General features: G+C 43.9%; 1 protein-coding gene across 1 annotated transcript in view; it reads left to right on the forward strand.

Annotated features, from left to right (window-relative positions):
- Positions 1 to 850: 850 nt before the first annotated feature.
- The window catches only part of Ust (uronyl 2-sulfotransferase), a 277,477-nt gene continuing 257,557 nt past the window's right edge, over positions 851 to 20,770 (forward strand). The window contains exon 1 of the mRNA XM_046427401.2: positions 851 to 1,604. Coding sequence (XP_046283357.1) covers positions 1,358 to 1,604 — 247 coding nt within the window. The 5' untranslated portion in view covers positions 851 to 1,357. The remainder of the gene's footprint in view (positions 1,605 to 20,770) is intronic.

A 20,770-nucleotide genomic window follows, 5' to 3' on the forward strand; every position in this document is an offset into this window, starting at 1 on the left:
AACTCCTGCTATCTCTGTGACCTTAGGCAAGTCACAGAAGCCTCCTACTCCTACTATCTCTGTGACCTTGGGCAAAAGTCATGGAAGCCTCTGGTGTTACAGCTTCTTATGTAATGATAAATTATTCTGGCTTCAAGTGTGGCTGATGAGCGCAACCCTTTCGTGAGTCACCCAGCCCATCAGGGGATCAGCGTCTGTGATGCTCCGCAGCAGGTTCCAGAAGCTTCCCCAGGAAGGGAAGAAGAGGCAGCAATAAAAGAGGTCTATAAGAGAACAGGCTCTTTCCCTTTCATATCTGCGAGGGCAAGGACCTTCTTGAACCCGCTGTGTACCCCGCACTTGTGTCTAGTCTCTCCTCCGCCGTAGAGAAGTTGCAGAACCAGGAAGAGCAAGAAAGCGACCTCTGCATCTCTCCGGGGGTAGTCCGGGCTCAGAGCCTGGCTCTGCCGGGCATGTTTAATTATAACTCACACCGTTTGCTCTTTTACCATCTCTGCTGAGCCTTGAACCTGTACCTTCGCACCCCGTTATTGGCCTTTCATAGACAGCTCGCATGGGATACAGCAGGAGAATCAAGTTTCTGAAATGAAAACACAGATATAGTAAAATCAGTCGCGCTTCTTCCTGCCGGTGACTGTTTAAAAGAGGGAAGTCAACGGGCCCCAAGAGGTCGCTGGTGGCGCAGGAACCGAGGCCAGATCGTAGAGAAAGGGGGAAGAAAAAAAAAAAACCCAGAAACTTTCTTCCTTGTTGCGAATCATCGCCGCCCCCCCTAGCCCCAGCAAAGGGAGTAATGTGACACCAGAGCGAAACGCGGAGACCCGAGCACAGAGAGGGAGGGCCGAGGGAGGAGAGAGGGCTGCGGAGCGCCGGAGGGAGAAAGGGGAGGAGAAGGAGGAAAACCCCTGTCAAGGAGGTGGAGCGAGGGGATGGTGTCCGCCTCCCGTTCCTCCCTGCCGTTTTCTGGAGGAGCCTGAACCGGGACAAAACACGCCGAAAGCGACACACACAAAGCCGGGGGTCCACGCTGGCGCTGGAGGCGAGCCCCGGCGGCCACGAGCGAGCCCGGGGCGCGGCAGGGCTCGGGGCGCGGTAGCATTAGCAGGCGCGGGACGGACGCGGGCAGCGCTCCCGAGCCGGGGCCGGGCACCTCGGCCGCTCGGGCCGCGGCGGGCTGCGGGGACCATGCCGAGAAAAGTCTCCTGAGCCCGGCAACTTCGGCCCCTCCCCGCCCCCACCCGGCTGCCCTCGGCGCGGCCCTCCCCATGTGCAGCCGGCCGGCCGCGCTCTCCTCCTCGCGGCGGATGGGTGACCTTTTCCTGGCCCGGGCCGGCTGTGCGAGGCGGCGGAGCAGGCGATGAAGAAGCAGCAGCAGCATCCCGGCGGCGGCGCGGATCCCTGGCCCCATGGGGCCCCTGTGGGGGGCGCCCCTGCGGGCCTGGGCGGCTGGAAGCGCCGGGTCTCCCTGCTACCTTTCCTGCGCTTCTCCCTCCGGGACTACGGTTTCTGCATGGCCACCCTCCTGGTCTTCTGTCTGGGCTCCCTCTTCTACCAGCTCAGCGGGGGACCCCCTCGCTTCCTGCTTGACCTGCGGCAGTATTTGGGTAAGGAAGGGCGGCAGGCGCGAGGGCGGCGCCGGCTGCACAAAGTTGTGCCCAGGAAAAGAGGGGGCGCGCCAGGGACTTCTAATGCTGCCACTGCCCGCCGCCGCTGCGAGGCTCCCCAGGTGTGACGCCCGCGAGCATCCATCGGTGCAGCCGCCCGGGAGTGTTGTCTTCCTCCCGTGCGTCTGGCTGTCGGCAGTGTGGCGGGGTACCTCTGGGTTGCAGGGTTGGGCTGGGCATTCCTGCCCTGGGGTACCACATACCTGCCCCGGCCCCGCGACCCCAGGTGAGGCGGAATGGACGCCTATGTGTTTGTGATTGTGAGCGTGGGTATATTCAGATTCGGTGGCCAGCGGGGAGAGGGAAAGGACAGGAACAGTCCCTTACAGGACATCGTTAGTGACTATGATCCCGTCGGGTCCCGAGCTCTGGGGCGTGCAGGTGGTGCAGCCCTTCAAGTCAGTTCCACGAATTTAGCCCCTCGGGTCCCCCTCCTGCCCTCCGGCCCATGTAGCTTCGCGCTGTCCCTGGCTTGTCCCTTGGCATCTCCTGTCACCCCACCGGCCGCAGCAATCGTGACGCGGAAAGCGCGTTGCTCTGGGGATCTGGGAGTTATCCCAAGGTGCTGGTCAGCCTAACTAGCAGACTCTCCTGCGATCTGGCAGTCCTAGGCGCTGGGTGCGTCTGGAGTGAGAACTTTATTTTCCCTTGGTTTGTGGTTGGTTGGTTGCGAGCGAGGCCGCCTGCCTGTAGCGTAGGAAGAGGTTAGAGAACAGAACCGGTCCAGCGAGAAGGCGTGGCCACGCGCCTCTCTGTCCGGGACTGCGGAACCAGGGGTGCCAGGTCTGAGGACCGCACGCCCAGGTCCTGGGGAAGATGTTGGCTCGCGCGCCAGGGCCACGGAAGATGCAAACCCTTCGCAAATCTGCGGCCAGAAGAGGTCGTGAGGAGGTTGGGGGAGAGGCTGGGAGAGCTCCAGCTTCTTGAGGTGATAAACCTGAGCCAACCGGCAAACATCCGGCATCTGCAGGGAGGGGATGCGGGAGACAATGCCATGGAAGAAACGCTGCAAACAGAATGGGCCAAAAACGACCTTTGGAAGCTGCCACATTTACCCCAAATATCCCCTCATCGCAGAAGCCACAGGTCTAGATATGCAGACCTTTGGAAGGAAAAACCAAACCAAACAGCAGCAAAGTGAATAGAAACAGAATTTTTTTCCCACATAGAGAAGCTCCGATTTTAAAACTTACATTTTAATTTCAGCAAAAACTTTGGAGCACTATGGTTTTGCATGATGCTTTATAGAAAATTAAGGGAAAGTATTTTCCAGGTTAGATTTCTAAAACAAAATACAAAGCACCTGATTTTACAGATTTATAATAGTCTTTTCTTTTCTGAAAGTCTTTTTCTTTCATTCTTTCTTCTCCTTTAATTTTTTTTCTTTTCTTTCTTTCTTTCTTTCTTTTTTTTTAGTCTGGTTGTTTCCTGAGCTCCAAGGTAACTTCATTTTTCCCATCAACAACAATCATTGACTAGCATTGGGAGACAAGTGTTGTTGAGCTCAGAGTCTTTTTTATAACATGTGATAATAATTTTTTTTTTTTTTTTTTTTGCAGAAGTTTATCCAGGTTCAGCCAAATTCAGGGTAGAGGGGAAGGTGTGCTGAATGGGAATGGAAGATGTCTGTGCCTACTGTCCCCAAGAACAGTTGACTTTGGGCAGTGAACTCACACTTCCTGGTCTTGTTTTTTCGTGGTAAAACTTAGGAGTTTGTCTAGATTTCTCTAAAACCTCTACCCAGCTCCTAGAATTCTGTGGTCCTTATAAATTTCTTGGAGAAAAGAAGATGTAGGAGAAGGAAGGAGCAAAGGCACCATAAAGGATAAGATCAAGAAACTTCAATGTATGTCACACTCACCTTCTTGCTATATACATTTCAAAAAAATGAGGCCTGATGAATTTGGGTGTTTAGTTGGTAGCAGGGTGACTTAACCCCAGGGTCTAGGAAGAACTCATAAAGAACACTGCTCCTGTTTGTTCCTAACTGATCATTAAGCTTCTGACTGACAGCGTGATGAATTAAAAATGACATCATTGTGTACTCAAAATAGGATACCTTGCCCATGTTTGTTCCCCGTTGTTTGGTCACATAAATAAAATAATGATTTTTGGGAAAAGTGGATATGTGATCTCTAGTATTGTCTAAAATATGCCCTAAATAATATCAGACTAAGGTGTTTGCAGAATTCCTTTCTCTGTTTTTTTTTTCTCCCATTCTGTTATTTTTAGTGTCTGTCCAAACAAAATTTGTGGTTAGTAAACACATCCTCTCAATTTCCTTAGTTAGCCAATTTTGGAGTCAGATAGTTATCTTAAATGTAAGTTGGCATAAAATCAAAAGTTTTCTAAATCAAAATGTTTATATCAACATTTTTCTTTGTAGAACATAATTTCAATATATTTGGACAGTATTATACACTAGCTGTGGAGCAGCTACTTGATAATTATTAACTGAATTAATGACTGGGCCTATAGTATCAAGTAGGCAGTGTGATGCTAAACATATTGAATATTCTCATGGGAATGTCAAAAGGTATGGGTATGCATGGTAAAAGCTAACATTTGCTATATAGGTGCCAGTCATGGTACATGCAAAATAAAATTTAATCCACATAACAACACTGTTGGTGGGTTCTGTTGTTTGAAATGGAAGTGATAACGTTTGGATCTGGGATGTTCCCCAAAAGCCCATGTGTTAAAGGCGTGGTCTTCAGCTTGATGTGATTGGGAGGTGGTTGGAATCTTTAAGAGGTGGGATCCAGTAGGAAGGTTTTAGGTGATCAGGAGCATGCACTCAAAAGAGATTATGGATTGCTGGTCTCTTTCTCACTTTCACGCCTGGCCAGAAAGTGAAGGGGCTTCCTACAGCCTCCTGCCATGACACACTGTACTGCCACAGGCCCAAAGCAATGGGGCCAGTTAGTCATGAACGGAACCTCCAAAACTGTGAGCCAAAATAAGCCTTGTTTATAAATTGATCAGTCTCAGGCATTTATTCCAGCAAAAGAGAGCTGACTGACCCAGTTGGACATACTGCAAATAAGAGTTAAACCCAAATATGTTTGTTTCAAGTGCCCATTGCAGGGCACCATGGGCAGTTTGAGAGAGAAATATAAGCCAGCAGGCAAATGAAAGTCTAAAGAGCTGATTGGCTAAAAGATCATATTTATGTTCATAATTTTCTTGATACTGTGCCTTCCTGTATCAACACCCATCCTGCTGCCTCCCTGTATTAGAGCTGGAGGTGAGCTTTCTTGGAATCGCAGCTTCTGGGTTTTCCTCTCTTTAGCAATTGTTCTGTGTCTAGGCTGGTAGTTCTTAGTGGGTCCCTGGACCTGCAGCATCAGCATCCCCTGGGAGGTTTTAATGTCTTGTCCCAGACTTACTGAATGAGTCTGGACATGGGGCCTAGTAATCTGTGCCTTAGCAAGTCCTCCAGGTGATCCTGATGCAGCTAAAGTTAGAGACCCATTGTTCTGGAGTACTATTGCTTCCCCACGTATTTGAGAAAAAGAGGGAGGATGAATGGGGAGAATTTATAAGATAGTTTAAAGGTTACACCCATACTTTTCTTTTTTAAATTTCAGCTTTTTAAAAAATGCATCTGTTTATAGTTTTTTAACACCGTTGTTTCAAGGGAAGGACCAGCCAGCACTTTGAGCCCTGGCTTTTGACTCTGAGGTTAGGAGAGTCATGGGATGAGATGGGGTGAAGTGGGGCAACCAGAAATCAGGCGTGGGAAGGAAGAGATAGGTGACAGTGATGATGCTTTCTCTTCCCCACAGTGACCAGTGTCAGTTCCTTCTTCCAGTCAGTTTGGGGAAGGTCAGAGTACCTTCCCTTAAAGAACTTCCTGCTGCAACAAATTTGAAAGGAGGAAAGGAAGTTGGGGGAGGAAAATTAGGCAGGGATAATTGTGGTGTCCATCCCCCACCATCTCCAAAATGGATGTGGGGGTGGGAACACAAACATTCAATGGGGTAAAGAGATAAATATAGCACTTGCTATACTTAAACATTGGAGACCAATTTAGCGAAATTTGTTTTTGAAGAGGCATTCATACTTTGATTTGCTATAGAAAACAAACAAAAATCAAATAAAATCTCCCCCAGAAATTAGGGTACAATGCAACCTTGGTGCCAGCAGCCTCATTACTTATGAGCTGTGGAAATATCAAAAACTTGGAATACCACACATTACATTCATATAAGCCGAATAAGCCAGATGGCTCCCTACTGATCTTGTACAACCGGCAGACTCTAATGATTTATCCTCCAGCTTTGGATATGTGATTTAGCCTTTATGGGAGCTGAATTTGTTGGATTGATCTTTGGTTGATATGCTTTTCCTTCCATTTTCAATTTGTAGCATTTTAAATGGAGATAGAGTGCTCTAGTTCTCAGAATTGCTCATCTTTACATAAATATGAGCCTGAAAATTTTGAGTCAAAAAATGAAAAAAAAAATCATTTGATTGAATTTGAAATTCTCCAAGTTTAAATAAATTTAAAAGAAAATGTGAAAATAGAGGCCCAGGTCTGTTACAAAACAGTTTCTCTAAACCTTAAAAGCCAATTTTTATTTTTCTTCTGCACATCACACAAGGTTTAAATATAGTACTTTAGGCTCCCACAGTAATCTAGGAATGAATGCATAAAATATGATGTTATCGATAGAAATTGTTGACATAGGAAAAAAGTGACATTTTTGTTTATAGCTGCAAATTTATCTTGTGGGGTTGGTTGGGGACACAGTAGCACTGTACTGAAGGAAAGACAGAGAGTGACATTAAACTATGGCAGTCTGTTCTGTAAACACATAGCATGAATGGTGAGAAGCACTCTGCCTTGTAAACTGTTTTTAATGTAGACTAGTCTCAGTATGAATTGTTTAAAAACACGTGTAAATATGGGTTATCTGGATACTGCCTTTCTTAATATTCCCTGTCATCAATCCAGGTTTAACACACTAGTTGGTTCTGTTTTCGGAAAAACTAGAAATAAAGTGATCAAGCTTTTTGAGTCTCAAAAGAAACAGTATCTTTTAATTCCCTAGAGGCAGACTGGAGGAGGAGGAGAAAGAAATCCTAGCTCACTTTGCAGCTGTACTGATGGGTGTCCGTGATGTACTATGAAATCCATGTGAAGGATTGCAGCTGTTAGAGTTATTAGGAGTTATCCCTTGCTTTTTTTTTTTCTTTAAAGTGACCACAAATTGTCTTACCTTTATTTGTATATTAGAAACTCACCTCTAGCAAACAATAATATATATAAACTCTTTTGTTTACCAGAGGCAGAGATAGAACCATTAACATTTCACTAAAAATTCTTATTTGCAGAAGTCAAAAGGATGAAACAATTATTCTGTGAGACAATTCCACATCAAGTACATTTCAGAATTTGATATTTATTGAGTAATTCACATCATTTAATTCACTCAAAGTTTTTAATAGTTTAATGGTTTTCAGTAATTTTTAATATATCCCTAGATACGTGCAACCATTATACTTTAGAACATTTTCATCACCACAGTAAGAAACCCTATATCCTTTATTTATCACCCCACTAAATGCTCTATTATCTCACCCTAAACAACCAGCAATCTACTTTTGATCTGTAGATTTGCCTTGGCTACAGTTTTCATATAAATGAAATTGTATAATATGTAGTCTTTTGTGATTGGCTTCTTTTAGTTGGCATGTTTCTAAGATTCATCCATATTTACAGCATGTATCAGTATCCCATTTCTTTTTATGACTGGATAATATATCATAGCAATTGTTTTTATTGTAAAGCATTCCATAATATTGTATGGATGTACACATTTTGTTTGTTCATCCACAAATGGATATTTGATTTGTTTCCACCACTTGGCTGTTGTGAATATTCAGTGCTGTTATAAATGTATACGAGTTTTTGTTTGAACACTGTTTTCGGTTCTTTTGGTGTATACCTGTGAGGGGAATTTCTGAGGAAATGACAAGCTATTTGTATTGTGGCCACATCATTTCACACCTGCACCAGCAAGATGTGAGGATTCCCAATTTCTCAACATCCTCACCAATGCTTCTTATTTTTCACTTTTTAAATTATAGTCATCCTAATGGATATGAAGTAGTGTATCATTGTGGCTGTGTTTTGCATTTTGCTAATGATTAGAATTAGTGACATTGAACAGCTTTTCATGTACATTTGGATATCTTCTTTGGAAAAATGTCTATTCATATTCTTTGCCATTTTTGAGTTGGGTGGTTTTTGTTGTTGTTAAGCACCCTGTTTTAGTTAGCTTTTTCACTGCTGTGACCAAAAGATCTAACCAGAACAATCATAGAGGAGGAAACGTTTATTTGGACCAGGCTTATGTTTCAGAGGTCTCAGTCCATAGAGAGCCAGGTCCATTCCTTGGGACTCAAGGTGAGGCAGAAGATCATGGTGGAAGAGTATGGTGGAGAGAAGTGGTTCACATGATGATCAGAAAGCAGAGACTCCACTCACCAGATACAAATATATACCCCAAAGCCACACCCCCAATGTCTCCCTGCCTCCAGCCACACCCCACCTGCCCCCAGTCACCACTCAGTTAATCCCATCAGGTGATTGATTCACTAATTGGGCTAAGGCTTTTGTAACCCAATCATTTCTCCTCTGAACCTTCTTGCATTGTCTCACACATTTATTTATTTATTTATTTGAAGGACACCTCACATCCACACCATAACACAGTCTTTATATAGTCTGCATACTAGCTCATCATCAGATATATGATTTTGCTATTAATTATGAAGTGGGGGAAGGATGATACTGACTTAAACACAATACTGTTATGTATTTTTTTTTTTTTGTACCAGGGATTGAACTCGGGCACTCGACCACTGAGCCACATCCCCAGCCCTATTTGTATTTTAGAGACAGGGTCTCACTGAGTTGCTTAGCATCTCACTGTTTCCGAGTTTGGCTTTTGAACTTGTGATCCTCCTGCCTCAGTCTCCTGAGCCGCTGGGATTACGGCGTGTGTCACCATGCCCAGCCTATGTATTGTTCTTTATACCATAAGTATATCTCTTTTCAAGGAGCAAAAAAATTAGTTTGATGCCTTTGTCATTTAAAATGCTAAGTATATTGTCTGGGTATATAGTAAAATTTATAATAAATTCGTAATGATTAATTGAAAACAACAAATTCTTCAAAAGAATCTTGGGGCTTGGATTCCTGTGAATAATAAACTAGTCTGCATTTAGTTCTAATATATGGTAATTCATGATAGTTAGCACATACCTATATTAGAGCTTTCATTGGTATGTGGAATGTAACCAATTTTTGGATAGAGATTATCCTACAATGGATGTGATTATTTGGCTTTTGTATTTCTCACTAGAATGGAGCTGATGAGCTCAGCAGGGTAAAATAATTGGTGTTTTCTGTTCCTTACACAATGTACTATGAAGCTACCAAGGAAATCTTTAGTCTTCTCATGAAATTGGAATTTGTAAGCAATTAATTAATTTTGTATTCACATTGTGCTATAATATGCAGGGCATATACAGTGTAATAATATTTCTCATATACATTTCTGTTTAGCCAAAGAACATGACTTTTAAGAAGAAATATTAATTTTCTAAAAGTTTAAGTAGGTTTCAAAATACGAGGCTTTAAAATACCATTAGATGCTGCCTTGTAGAATCTCAGTTTGAATAATTTTTAACACTCTTATTTATTTATTTATTTATTTATTTTTTAAACACTCATATTTAAAATGATCAGGGAACCATTTATAGTGGCAGTATTGAAGCTATGAAATACTTCTTGGTCGGGCTGGGGATGTGGCTCAAGCGGTAGCGCGCTCGCCTGGCATGCGTGCGGCCCGGGTTCGTTCCTCAGCACCACATACAGACAAAGATGTTGTGTCCGCCAAACACTAAAAAATAAATATTAAAAAAAAATTCTCTCTCTCTCCCTCTTTAAAAAAAAAAAAAAAGAAATACTTCTTGGTCTAACTCAGGTTTTCTATTAGTTGTCTATAACTTCCCAAAGATAGCCACTGGCTCATTTTTCTTCTCTTGTTTCCTGCCTTAGCTTCTAGTAATGTCTCTGTACTGATTGTTTTGAAAGCTAATTCTCCAGTTAAGACCTCTGAACTCCTCTAGTTTTATTCCATGATCTCCTCTGTGGTTCTGGCTTTTGTGTTGTGATCATCTGTGGGCCAGTTCCTTGAAGAAGGGGCATACTCAGGACTGCCCACCTGTCCTGTCCCACTTTTCCTGGGTGCTCTGCACAGGACCCCAGGAAGGAACTGTTGGTCAGTATTTGCTATGCACACAGCCCTTTGCCAGGACTCCAACCCTTGCTTTGTGGGGTCTCTAAATTGAGAATCTTGGGAGGGATGCCAGAAAGCCCAGCTTGGTTGAAATCTTCTGCCTATTTCTTCCTTGCTATTTGAAATGAATGCACCAAGCAAATATAATGCAACCACTTATTACATATCACTCTATAAACACTTCCTCTGTGCTCAGGGATAATTGTCTACCTCCCACCTTGGGGAATTTGGAATTACATTTTTAGAGCTCCCTGTAATTAAGAATACCTGATGTCAATCTAGAGATTTGGCTGCTGCGTACAACTAGAATGCAAACTTCTTATTTCTCGTCATTTTGTTGAATCCTAGACCAGTCGTTTTGGGAGAATTGCAGAATAACAGTTTATTTCTCTCTCCAGGTCACTGTTTTCTTTAGGTAGAAGTTTGTGCTAAATTATGTTTCAAGCATGACTTTAAGTCTTTGAGGAGATGAGACCATGGTATGATGTGATTTTTGAAATGGTGACTGAGTAGATTTTAGTCTAGAACCACAAAATGACCAGACTGTAAAATTAGGCCCCAAGGCACCAATCCATTTACCCATGTTTAGTGAAAGATATTGAAATTACCTTAAGTTGTGCTTTGATTAAGTGCTTCTTATTTCATTCATTAACAGATGATTTCCTTTTTTTCTTCCAGTGCTGGGGATTGAACCCAGGGCCTTGCACATGCTAAGCTCATGCTCTACCACTGAGCTACACATCCCCAGACCTGACAGAGGGTTAAATAACCACATGCATTTCATTGGACTACATTTCTGGGATACTGCTGATATTTTTCTAATTCAGTGAATAATTGAGGATCTTTCATGATCCTGATGAAAAGAAAAACTGAAAGTGTTTTAAATTCTTGTGTTCAGTCATTCAGCAGATACTCACTGAAGGCCGGTATATCCAATGCATCAGGCCTAGAAAGGACACAGGTTTTGAGCTGAAATCTGGACATGAATCACTGTTACCAGTTAGCTGGAAGAACCTGAGCTATTGATCTTTAATGGGGCTGTTTTACAGTGTACTTCTCTGTCTCAAGGCTTGGCATTTGAATTTCACAAATGTCATTTCCCCCCCACTTTATTCTTTGCTTTCCTCCTCTTCCCTTTCCGTGTAGCACACGTTTGCACATGCACACACGTGCACACACACTAATGAGAGTACACAAATTTCACTTGTGACTTGGCTTCCAGTGGAAGGAGCCGGTCTAACCTAGAAACATGAAATGACCTAACTAGTATTTTTGTGGCTTATCGTGTCACCTGTGGGTTGGCAAGGACTTTTCAGGGCTGATGAGTCCCAAGCATTTGTCTCGTTAATTATATACACATGAACCTTCCTGCTTCTTATCCCCCTCCTGCTTCCGAGGAGCGGTCTTCAGAGAACACTTTTTTTTTTTTGCACAGCTTACCTTCCTCTGTTTTAATTTATCTGCACTATTTGTTCCTCTTGCTTCGCAAAATGAAAAGAGCAGTGTGGAGGGAAGATGCTATAGCTGACCCTGGGATGGCTGGGTGTTCTGGGATGAACTAGTGACCTGTGACTTGGTCCTGTGGAAAACAATCATGATGCCAGGCCAACACTGTGACCACTCCTGGGACTTCCCTCACTTGTGGTGGAACTGCCACCTCTAGCACCCAGTCACTTGCTTTTCTCAGTTTCCACACCCTTTTCATTGGAAGTCAGGGCGGGAGCAGTGTCCGGCCTGGTGACGTCTTTACCAGGGGCTGGTGAATTTACTTCTGCTTCTGATGTCAGCTGCTAAGCATTGCTTGACTTGCCAGTGTCACACAGGTGTGGTGTCACTCATCCCCCAATTCCTTGGGCAGTTGACAGCACATGCTGATTTTATTTATTATTTGATACAGAGTTATTTTGTTTAGGGGCCTCAAAAGCGGTGACCTTGCCACTCTAGCACAGAGCTTCCTGCTTTTCCACAGAGGTGTTGGATGGTGTCACCCTCCCTTCCGATGTGCTAAACTTCCTAGAAAGGCCTGCTGGTGGGTGGGAGGGGTGCGGTGCCTGGGTCTGGACGGGTCCATGGTCAGTGTCCTTAAGTCAAAGGTGCCTCCTAGACTTGGGTTTCTTCATCTCTAAGAAGATGAAAGCTTTAATGGGACCTGAGGTCTTCCCTAGGACACTTGTTGGTGGCAGTCTTCCCTTATGGTTTCGATTGTCATTCTGGGAATATTTCCCTGCGACCAGAGAGGGGAAAAGGGCATGGTTTGGGGGTTCTTTTAAAAAATCCTCCAGGCGATGTTTATATGTAGTCCCAGGGAAGAGTGTCTCTTTTCTCTTTAGAATCAATGAAGGAGATGCTTTCTAAGGCCCCTTATATTCTTAAAATCACGTGCTGAAAGATACAAGAGGTCAATTAATGGTAGCAACTATCAACAACAACAACAAAACAAAACAAAAAACTCCACATACACACACACAGGCTATTCTATTTGGAGTCAAAAGCTTATTTAAACGACTGTAGAAGTCAAGTACTAAGGCAAGTAGAATGTGAAAAAAAGTTTAGGTTAATGTCTTCTAAATCTTATGTTTTTTTAAAATGTGATTTTGTTATAATTAAACTTAGCAGTACTTCCCTCCCACCGAACCAGTTTGCCCCAGGCTGCGTGGGCAGTGAGAGAGTAGAATCTTGTTTCAGAAATCCTGGGAAGCAGACTGACTGTCCCTCGGAAGACATGAAGAGGAAGCAGAGTGGGACGTGGTGTCCAGAATTCGGAGTCCCATGATGTGTTAGGAAGACGGTCGCAGGTAGGGGTCAGGAAGCAGAATTGTTCAGAGGATTCTCACACCTGCTGCCCAGTGGCAGCTCATTCCTCCATGGCGGGCAGCTCCAGTGGCCAAGAGGGTGCTTCATAGTGTGGGGGCCTTTTTAGCTTCCACCTATGTCTACTCCTTCTAGGAGATGCACAAGAATAGCCTATTGCACTTCATAGACTTTCAAATAATTGAAGTTGCAAGTTGACTGTTATGCCCCGCCCCCCCCCCACCACCACCCTGGTCTTGTCTAGAAAAATAGGTTTATCTTCCAGTAGTTTTTCTTCTGAAGTAATTTTCAGACCCAGAAAGAACAAAGGGGAAAATGGCATTAAAGCAAAACTTTCTGAACACTAATACCCATCCACAAGAAAAAAGACAACGCCTGGGATCAGTGGGCAAGCATGAGCCCGTAATTCGTTGCTTGCCAATGAATGGAGAAAAAAAATAAAATGGTTCTAGTTCCTTCGCTCATCTCCATCCTTTCTTCCGTTTATTTGGTCCTTCCTGGTCCTGAAGAACTGAGGACGTTCCCAGTTCCCTTGGTTTATGAGCCTGTCACTGTCACACATGACTCTCTTCTAATTTGTCTTCTTTGGGAATGACAGTTCTGCGTGGCGGTGGGTGGAGTGTGGCTGAGCTGGCGGGGGCACTGAGGTCCCTAGTGCAAGTGTGGCCCAGTTCTTGGAGCTACACTGGGGCAGGATGATCCGCCCAAGGAGTCCCCCCCACCTGGCTCAGAGCCACAAGCACCCTGCGTTCTGTTCTGCTCTGCCTCCCTCCGCCCATGGACTTGGCCCATTTAGTCAGAAGCCTGGGACAGAAGGAACCGTTACTGTGCTTCGAATGCAGCATCTTGCCTGGAAGTCTTTGCTCAAAATCTGCGAAAACAGTGGAACTGACTCATGTGGTTGGAGTTTCACAGAAATGTGATTGCGGATCTCCTGCGATTTCATTCTGTCTTAGTGTCAGGATTCATCCGATGACGTGCCAGAAAATGTGTGCAAAATCACATACAGATTTAGACACTTGAAGAGGAAGTTATTTTTACCCCGGGGGAAGGGACCAGTGACTGACTATTGGCAGGGAAGCCCAGGCAGGGCCAAGTAAGGAGGGAGGGGTCCGTCCCTGCAGCTGGGGCTCACGCCTGTCCCTGCAGCCTGACCAGGCTGGCCGGGCTTGTGGTGTGTTGCCTCTTAGCAGGTCGAGGGAGGAGTTCCTGCACAGGAGACCCGCTGGAGGAGAAGAATGTTGACATAAACTCCAGTGCGAAGCCAGTTTAAGCAGTGTGGGGTTAACGCTGGTTTCTCCTGGAAATGCTGGTGAGCTCTCCCCAGGCCCACGCAAGTGGCTCTCCAGCAGCTACGTGGGACACACAGGGGAACATGGAGCAAAGATTCCAGAAGGCTGTGCAAATTTAAAACCCGAGAGGCGCAGTGCTGTACTTGGCGTTAGCAAGATGAGAGGATCAGGGCCATCTTGTTTTCTTAGCTCCTGCTTTTCCCGGCTCCAAAGCTGTTCTTGTTTGCCTGCCCAGTAGAGATCCAGGGCCCTGTGGAGCCTGCAGTGTTTGTGGTCATGTTCTTCTAGTCGTGCTGTGAGACGAAGAGGTGCCCAGAGACCGGAGGGAGGGGAAGGAAGTCAGTCTTGTTAGCATCCACAACCTCGACCTCTCATTTGCCCTTATTGCTAGGGCAAAGACCACCTCAGCGACCACTGAGTGGTGCTGTTTTGAGGCCCCTTAAGTTCACAGCGTAATGGTGGACCTTCCGCTTGCACTTTAGGAAATACTTTTTCTTTTGGTACTGGGGATTGAACCCAGGGATGCTTAACCACTGAGCCGCATTGCCAGCCCTTTTTATATTTTATTTAGAGACAGGGTCTTGCTAAGTTGCTTAGGCCCTGGCTAAATTGCTGAGGCTGGCTTTGAACTTGTGATCTTCCTGCCTCGGCTTCCTGAGTGGCTGGGATTAAGGTGTGTGCCACCATGCCCGACACCTTTGGTAAAGACTTTATGCAGAAGTCCTTATGTCCTGCTCAGCTGCGGGGAGTGCTGCATTCCTGTGCGGCTGTCTTGAGGTGGCATGTAGATGGTGGTGCCCTCTGACTGGGTCCCTGTCCTACAGTGTGTGTTTAGGCATGACGTTAGATGGGGGATCCCCACAGAACATTCTTGGGTTGCTAGTCAGGCTTCTGTCTTTGTTTTTTTTTTTTTTTCCTGTGCCAAAATATACATTGTCTTTATCAGAATTTTCCTGGCCACTTTATTGGAATAGGTGACTTTGTGTTTATTTCAGAGTAAATCTTGCTCCTCAGGCCTTCACTTCGTTGAAGTATCACATCAGTGAGACTTAAAGGATCAGAGACACGTGTTTTCCTATTGCTTTCATATGCCTACCCCCCTTCATGTGCAGCTTGGCAGTCTTCCTCTCCTTCATCTGTCATCTCCTCCATCTGTGCAGGTTCTTTCCTTCAACAAATGTTCACCCAGTACTATTTACTGGGATGCCAGAGATAGACTAATAGCACTGTCGCTACCCATGTGGGGCTACAGGCGCTCAGAGGGTCCCAGAAAGACGTAGCAGTGAAAAGTGAAGAACAGGCAAAGCTCTAGGAGGAGAGAAGAACCGGGATTGGTGTACCCGACTGGGTTAGATTGGACTCTTGGGTTAGGATCCTGGTTCTGCTAGAGGGTCGGGGGTTCTCAAGGCTTGTTGCCTGATGGAGTAACCTGGAGAGTTCTGGAAAATTTTGCCCTAATGTCAAATTCATGGGTAAGTATAGGAAGTAAAGCAATGGGTCTTAGGTGTGAAGTTCTATTTCCTTGGTTGGGATGGGGCAGGGCATTTGCATGCGTTACAGTTCTTACGCAGTAGTAAGGACAGGGATCAGGGAGTTTTGTGTGTATAGTAAGTCTTCTTACAGCGCAGTTCAGGCATGCGTTAGCTTAACTAGAATCTTCGATTTGGCTGTGACTTGTAACAGTTTAGTTTGCAGCTTCTCTATTTCTCAAACTTTAATCTGCATTCAAATTAGCTGGGCATCTGTTAAACTGATGTGGCAGACCTGTTGATTCTGATGCAGCAGGTCTCGGGTGGAGGCCTGAGATTCTGCCTTTCCTATAAGCTCCCAGGTTTTACTGTCTAGAAGCACATTGAAAACCAAGAATCTACACTGTAGTATTTCTGGGCAGCAGTTGACCCCTGTAAACAAACAAATGGGACAAATTCAGACTAGCTTATTAGAGATCTGTGCTATTATTAAACATTTTATACATTTATTTTTAATAGAATTTTCATTTACTAATTTGGTTGTTGGGATTTGAGAACATGAAGGTTTTTTAAAAGTGAGAATCACACTTGAGTGATTCAAATTTTAAAATGCCAGTTTTTATTCATTTCTCAATCCATAGTATTGAAAGGCAGGCTATTTGGAGGTCCATGAAAGAGAAGTTTTGACCTATGTCAAGTTTATTTGCAAGTATAGGAAGCAGAGCAATTGGTCTTAGGTATGAAGTTTCTCCAAAGAGTTTTATTACAGATGCGTGTGTGCTTTTAATTTTACTACATTATATCATAATTTGTCCCAGGTAGTTTGTTTGTGGCCAGAGCAAATAATCAGATGCTGATACTTCAGGAAAATAATGGGAATGACACAGTTTATAGCTTTCAAAACACAATTTTAAGAAATAATTGAAACTGTAAAATACATGTTTGCTGTAGAAAATTGGGTAGAGAAAAGCACAAAGAAGAAAAGATTTTAAAAAAAGTTAATTACTGACAGTTGTGTTAGTTGGTCACATGCCCCTCCATGCCACAGTGTCACAATGTCAGTCCCTGTCATATTTCTCCATAGCATTGGCTTTCCTGGTGGCAGAGTGCAAACATTCTGTAATTCCTTTAGTCAGCCCTTTTTGGTCAGTATCCCACTTCTAGTTTTTTTTCATGATTGTAGATAAAGCTGTGGTGAACATTATTACATTTCTACAGATGTCTCTATTTTTCTTGGCATTAAATCCCTGGATTTGGAATTGCTGGGGTACAGCGTGAACCCATTCAAAATTGATTTTAATATAGATTGTCATAGTGATACAAACTTGTGTATTTCACCAGCAGTTTGTAACCTGTTTTGCCCTTATAAACACTGGACGTAATCTTTAAAGATTTCCTTACCCATTTGAGATGAAAAATTATATTCTTATGCTTTAATTTACATTTGTTTGAATATTAGTGGAAGTAGCCAGCTTAACTATGTTGGTAAGATATCTTTTTGGGGGGAACTAGAGTTTTAAACCTCTTTCCTGTGTTTTTCCTGTAGACTGTTCCTCTTTCTCTTATCAGGTGTGAGAGTGCTTTAAAGACATGGGGATCAACCCTTGGCCACACATGCAGATAGGATTTCCTGATTTTTTTATTTGCCCTGCAATTTTTGGGGTCAGTTTCCTTTGTTTTTCCTGCATGAGTTGACTTTCCTCCTGTTGTTATTTTTCTTTGATTTCATGCTAGGCGAGGCTGTCCAATCGGACATCAAATGAGTGTCCTCTACACAGTCTTCTAACTCTAGTATTGTCTCACTTTTGCATTTACTTGTTAAATCCCTTTGGCTTTTACTTTGGTATAAATGAACTCAATGATTTGTAAGTCTAGCTGGAGACAAAGTCATTATTCTTGAATGATATCAATCTTCAATGGTAAATTCATTTTTTCAGACATTAAAATGAATTGACTTAACTCTAGAGAATTGAAAACCCTGTTGGCTGTTTGGCCCTAAAGTTTGGGTGGCTTCTGACATTATCTGTTGCCTCTCAGACTTGGGCCTCTGCTGCTGCCGCTGCCTCTCCAGGCTGTGCCTCCCCTGGTGCAGGCTTCCCACCTCCCCTTCCAGCTGCCACTGTCTCTGGAAAGAACGCTGTGTCTTTGTCTGTGGATCTTATAGTCACTGCCACCCTGGCCACGCAGATTCCACACTCTCCTCCTTGCTGCCTCTGCCCCAGCCATCTCAGTGCAGGACTGGGCACTAGGTCTCAGCTTCCTATAGCTCTTGAGTGAAAATGAGCCAGCCCCTCACCAGGACAGGCAGCCCTGTACCTGTACCCCTTGGGTGAACTTGAGGACAGCCCGGCTGTATCTCAGCCCTGTGGGGCATCTTGGGAACAGGAGTGGCACTCATTTTAAGGCTATTTTTATAAGCAGTTAGATGATAGTGAACTCTGTTTAGGCCATGTGGGTGGTTATTCTTTTGAATGTTTATAAAATTCAAAGGACCGCAATTTGGAAACACAAACATTTAAAGGCGAACAGGATAGATTTATGGAGCTGCATTTTCTTTCTTTTTTTTTTTTTTTTTTTGGAAATCACATTTTCCTCTGTGAATTTGCCTCTTATAGGCTGTTTAATATTACAAGAGACAGCGTAGTGTTAATAGAGCATTGGGTTTCAAATCAGAAGTCCTCTGTTTGAGTCCTGGCATTGCCACCATGCAGCTGTGTGACCTTGGGTAATTCACTTAACCTCTCTGAGTCTCTGTTGGGACTTGAGAGGGACTCTTTCTGTTCTAGAACAACCACCATCAGATTATAAAGAGAATACTATCTGGCACTCTCCTGCCTGGAATACTGTGAAAATTTGCATTTATAATATCTGCTAATACACATCTTTAATTTAATCATCCACATAGAAGTCTGACCAGAGCAGGTGGCACTTTCGAGTGCAGGAATGTAGGAGCCAGTGTGTGGTTCCCCCTCGCCCTCCCAAAGACAAAATAAAGATTGTCTGTATATCCTAAGACCTCTGACTGTTTCACTTTATGTTTTTTTTTTTTTTAATTTTTAAAGAAAGAGGGAGGGGGAGAGAGAGAGAGAGAATTTTTTAATATTTATTTTTTAGTTTTCGGCAGACACAACATCTTTGTTTGTATGTGGTGCTGAGGATCGAACCCGGGCTGCACGCATGCCAGGTGAGCGCGCTACCGCTTGAGCCACATCCCCAGCCCCCTGTTTCACTTTAGATTGCAAAGACTGGTTTCATGATTAAAAGTTCTAACATTTACTCTGTGATCATTTAAGATTTCGACTTTTTTTTTAAACTAAAAAAAAAAATGGTTCTTGAAACAGCTGCTAGTCTAGTCTCCTATACAGATGTATATATTTATCATGTTTATGCAGATATTGTTGGTAATGGAGATTCCTCTACATGCCACTGGGAACACAGTGGAGGGAGCAAATTACAAGAAGATGGGGATTTCATGGAAGAGGTGACACTTGTGCTGGGTATTGAAGCAGAAATAGGAGTTTGCCAGGTATTCCAGGTGGGAGGTATAGTGCATGCAAAGGCCAGCTATCTGCCAAAATTGGGGTACCATTGGGTACAGTAAGCAGTACACGGCAGCTCCATGGAGGTTGCTGGAGGGGGGGGTTGGCTGCTAGGGAGGTTCCTAAGATAAAATGGTAGATTCTGGAGGAAATTTTGTCTGGCTTACAGTGGGGAAGCCCCTGACCATTAATAGTCCTCACGGTGATAGCAGATTTGTTACTCATAAAGATAGCTCTGGAGACCAACAGGAAAAACAGGAGCCCCGGAAGAGCCTGAGCAGGCATCTGAGGGGATCTTCAGATCCCAGCAGTGCTTTTAAGGACCAGAGACGGAAGGGCCCGAGTTACTCAGCAGCGGAGTGGAGGCTGGGGATCAGGCCCAGGCTTCTCAGGCCAGAGTGATCTCTTTGTTTTTATCTCATGCCACATGGAAGCAAACTGCAACAAAGATCTGAAGTGTTTTTCTAACTCTTTTAATGAGAACTGACTTTCAAAGAAAGTAGCTCTAATCTTGATAAGGAAAGTTTGACAGGACCAACGCGTCTTACCCTTCGGGTATTTATTTAGTCTAATGGAGCCAGGTAGATTTGTCTGCATGCTGGTGCTTTCTTGTTATGATAGCATTCCGCAGGCGGATGGTTTATTTTTTTCTGATTAGTGAAAATGGAAAGAAAAATCCCTGCTGCATTTTTATTAGGTTAGGATATAACATATCTTGAATTCATATTTTGGTTATTTCCTAACTTTGATCATGCCATTTTGTCATAGATTAAGTTGGCATGGTGGCTATAATTTCTTGCTGTTTAAAAATGACTGAGCGCTGAGTATAGTGGGTTTATTTCTTCTGTGGCATTCTTGAAGTTTCTTTAGAGGTGACTTAAATCACATCATACCCTATGTCCCATATGCTGGGGCTGTGAGCTTTGCATTCCTAGGGTAGTTCTTTGTGAAGCCCAGAAGCCCTCCCAGATAGGTGACATCAGCCCTGCCCTGTGCTGCTGCCTGCTCTGGTAAGGTCTAGCGCAAAATATTCCAGTTGCTTTTGTTGTTTGGTTGTTTCAACCAGAGACAGGTTCCCAACTCTTCAATTTTGTTTAAAAGCACAGTGGGAGGAGAGTGGGTCTTGGTCACAGAAAATTAAACTGAACTGTGATGTAGGAGGTAGGCGGACAGTCCTTGAAAAAATTGTGTGACTGTTTGAATTTAAAGGCATCTAGATTTTTATAGGAGAGATGAGAAGAACAAAAATCAAATGTGTGCTCCATGTCCCACACAGTCTGCCTGAAGCTGCCCAGGGGGTCGGGTTTATTGGGTGATACATGCTTATTAAGGCAATTATGACATGGACCTGAAGTGAGGTTTTGCAGCTGAACATTAAATTTATGGATTTTCTGGAGGCCAGGGCAAAAAAGGCAGAAAGTGTGTCATATGTTACCGTGGGCAAATCTAAGGTATATATCAGCTCGTTGGAAAAGGATCACCTCTCCTTTCCTATCTCCAAAGCAAGGATTAATTTGCTAGATCTTAGATTATTATAATGAATAATATCTATAGTATTATAGTTACTATAAAAAACCCCAGGAAAACGAGGACATGTTCTTGATGCGGCCATGCCACACACTGGCCCTTTATAAAGGTGGAAGCTGAAGAATGACGGCTTAGCAATGGTGTCCCCAGGGA

This window comes from Marmota monax, unplaced genomic scaffold, assembly GCF_021218885.2.
Source record: "Marmota monax isolate L192 unplaced genomic scaffold, Marmota_monax_Labrador192_F-V1.1 WCK01_AAM20220418_F8-fsc00114, whole genome shotgun sequence".
NCBI lineage: Eukaryota > Metazoa > Chordata > Mammalia > Rodentia > Sciuridae > Marmota > Marmota monax.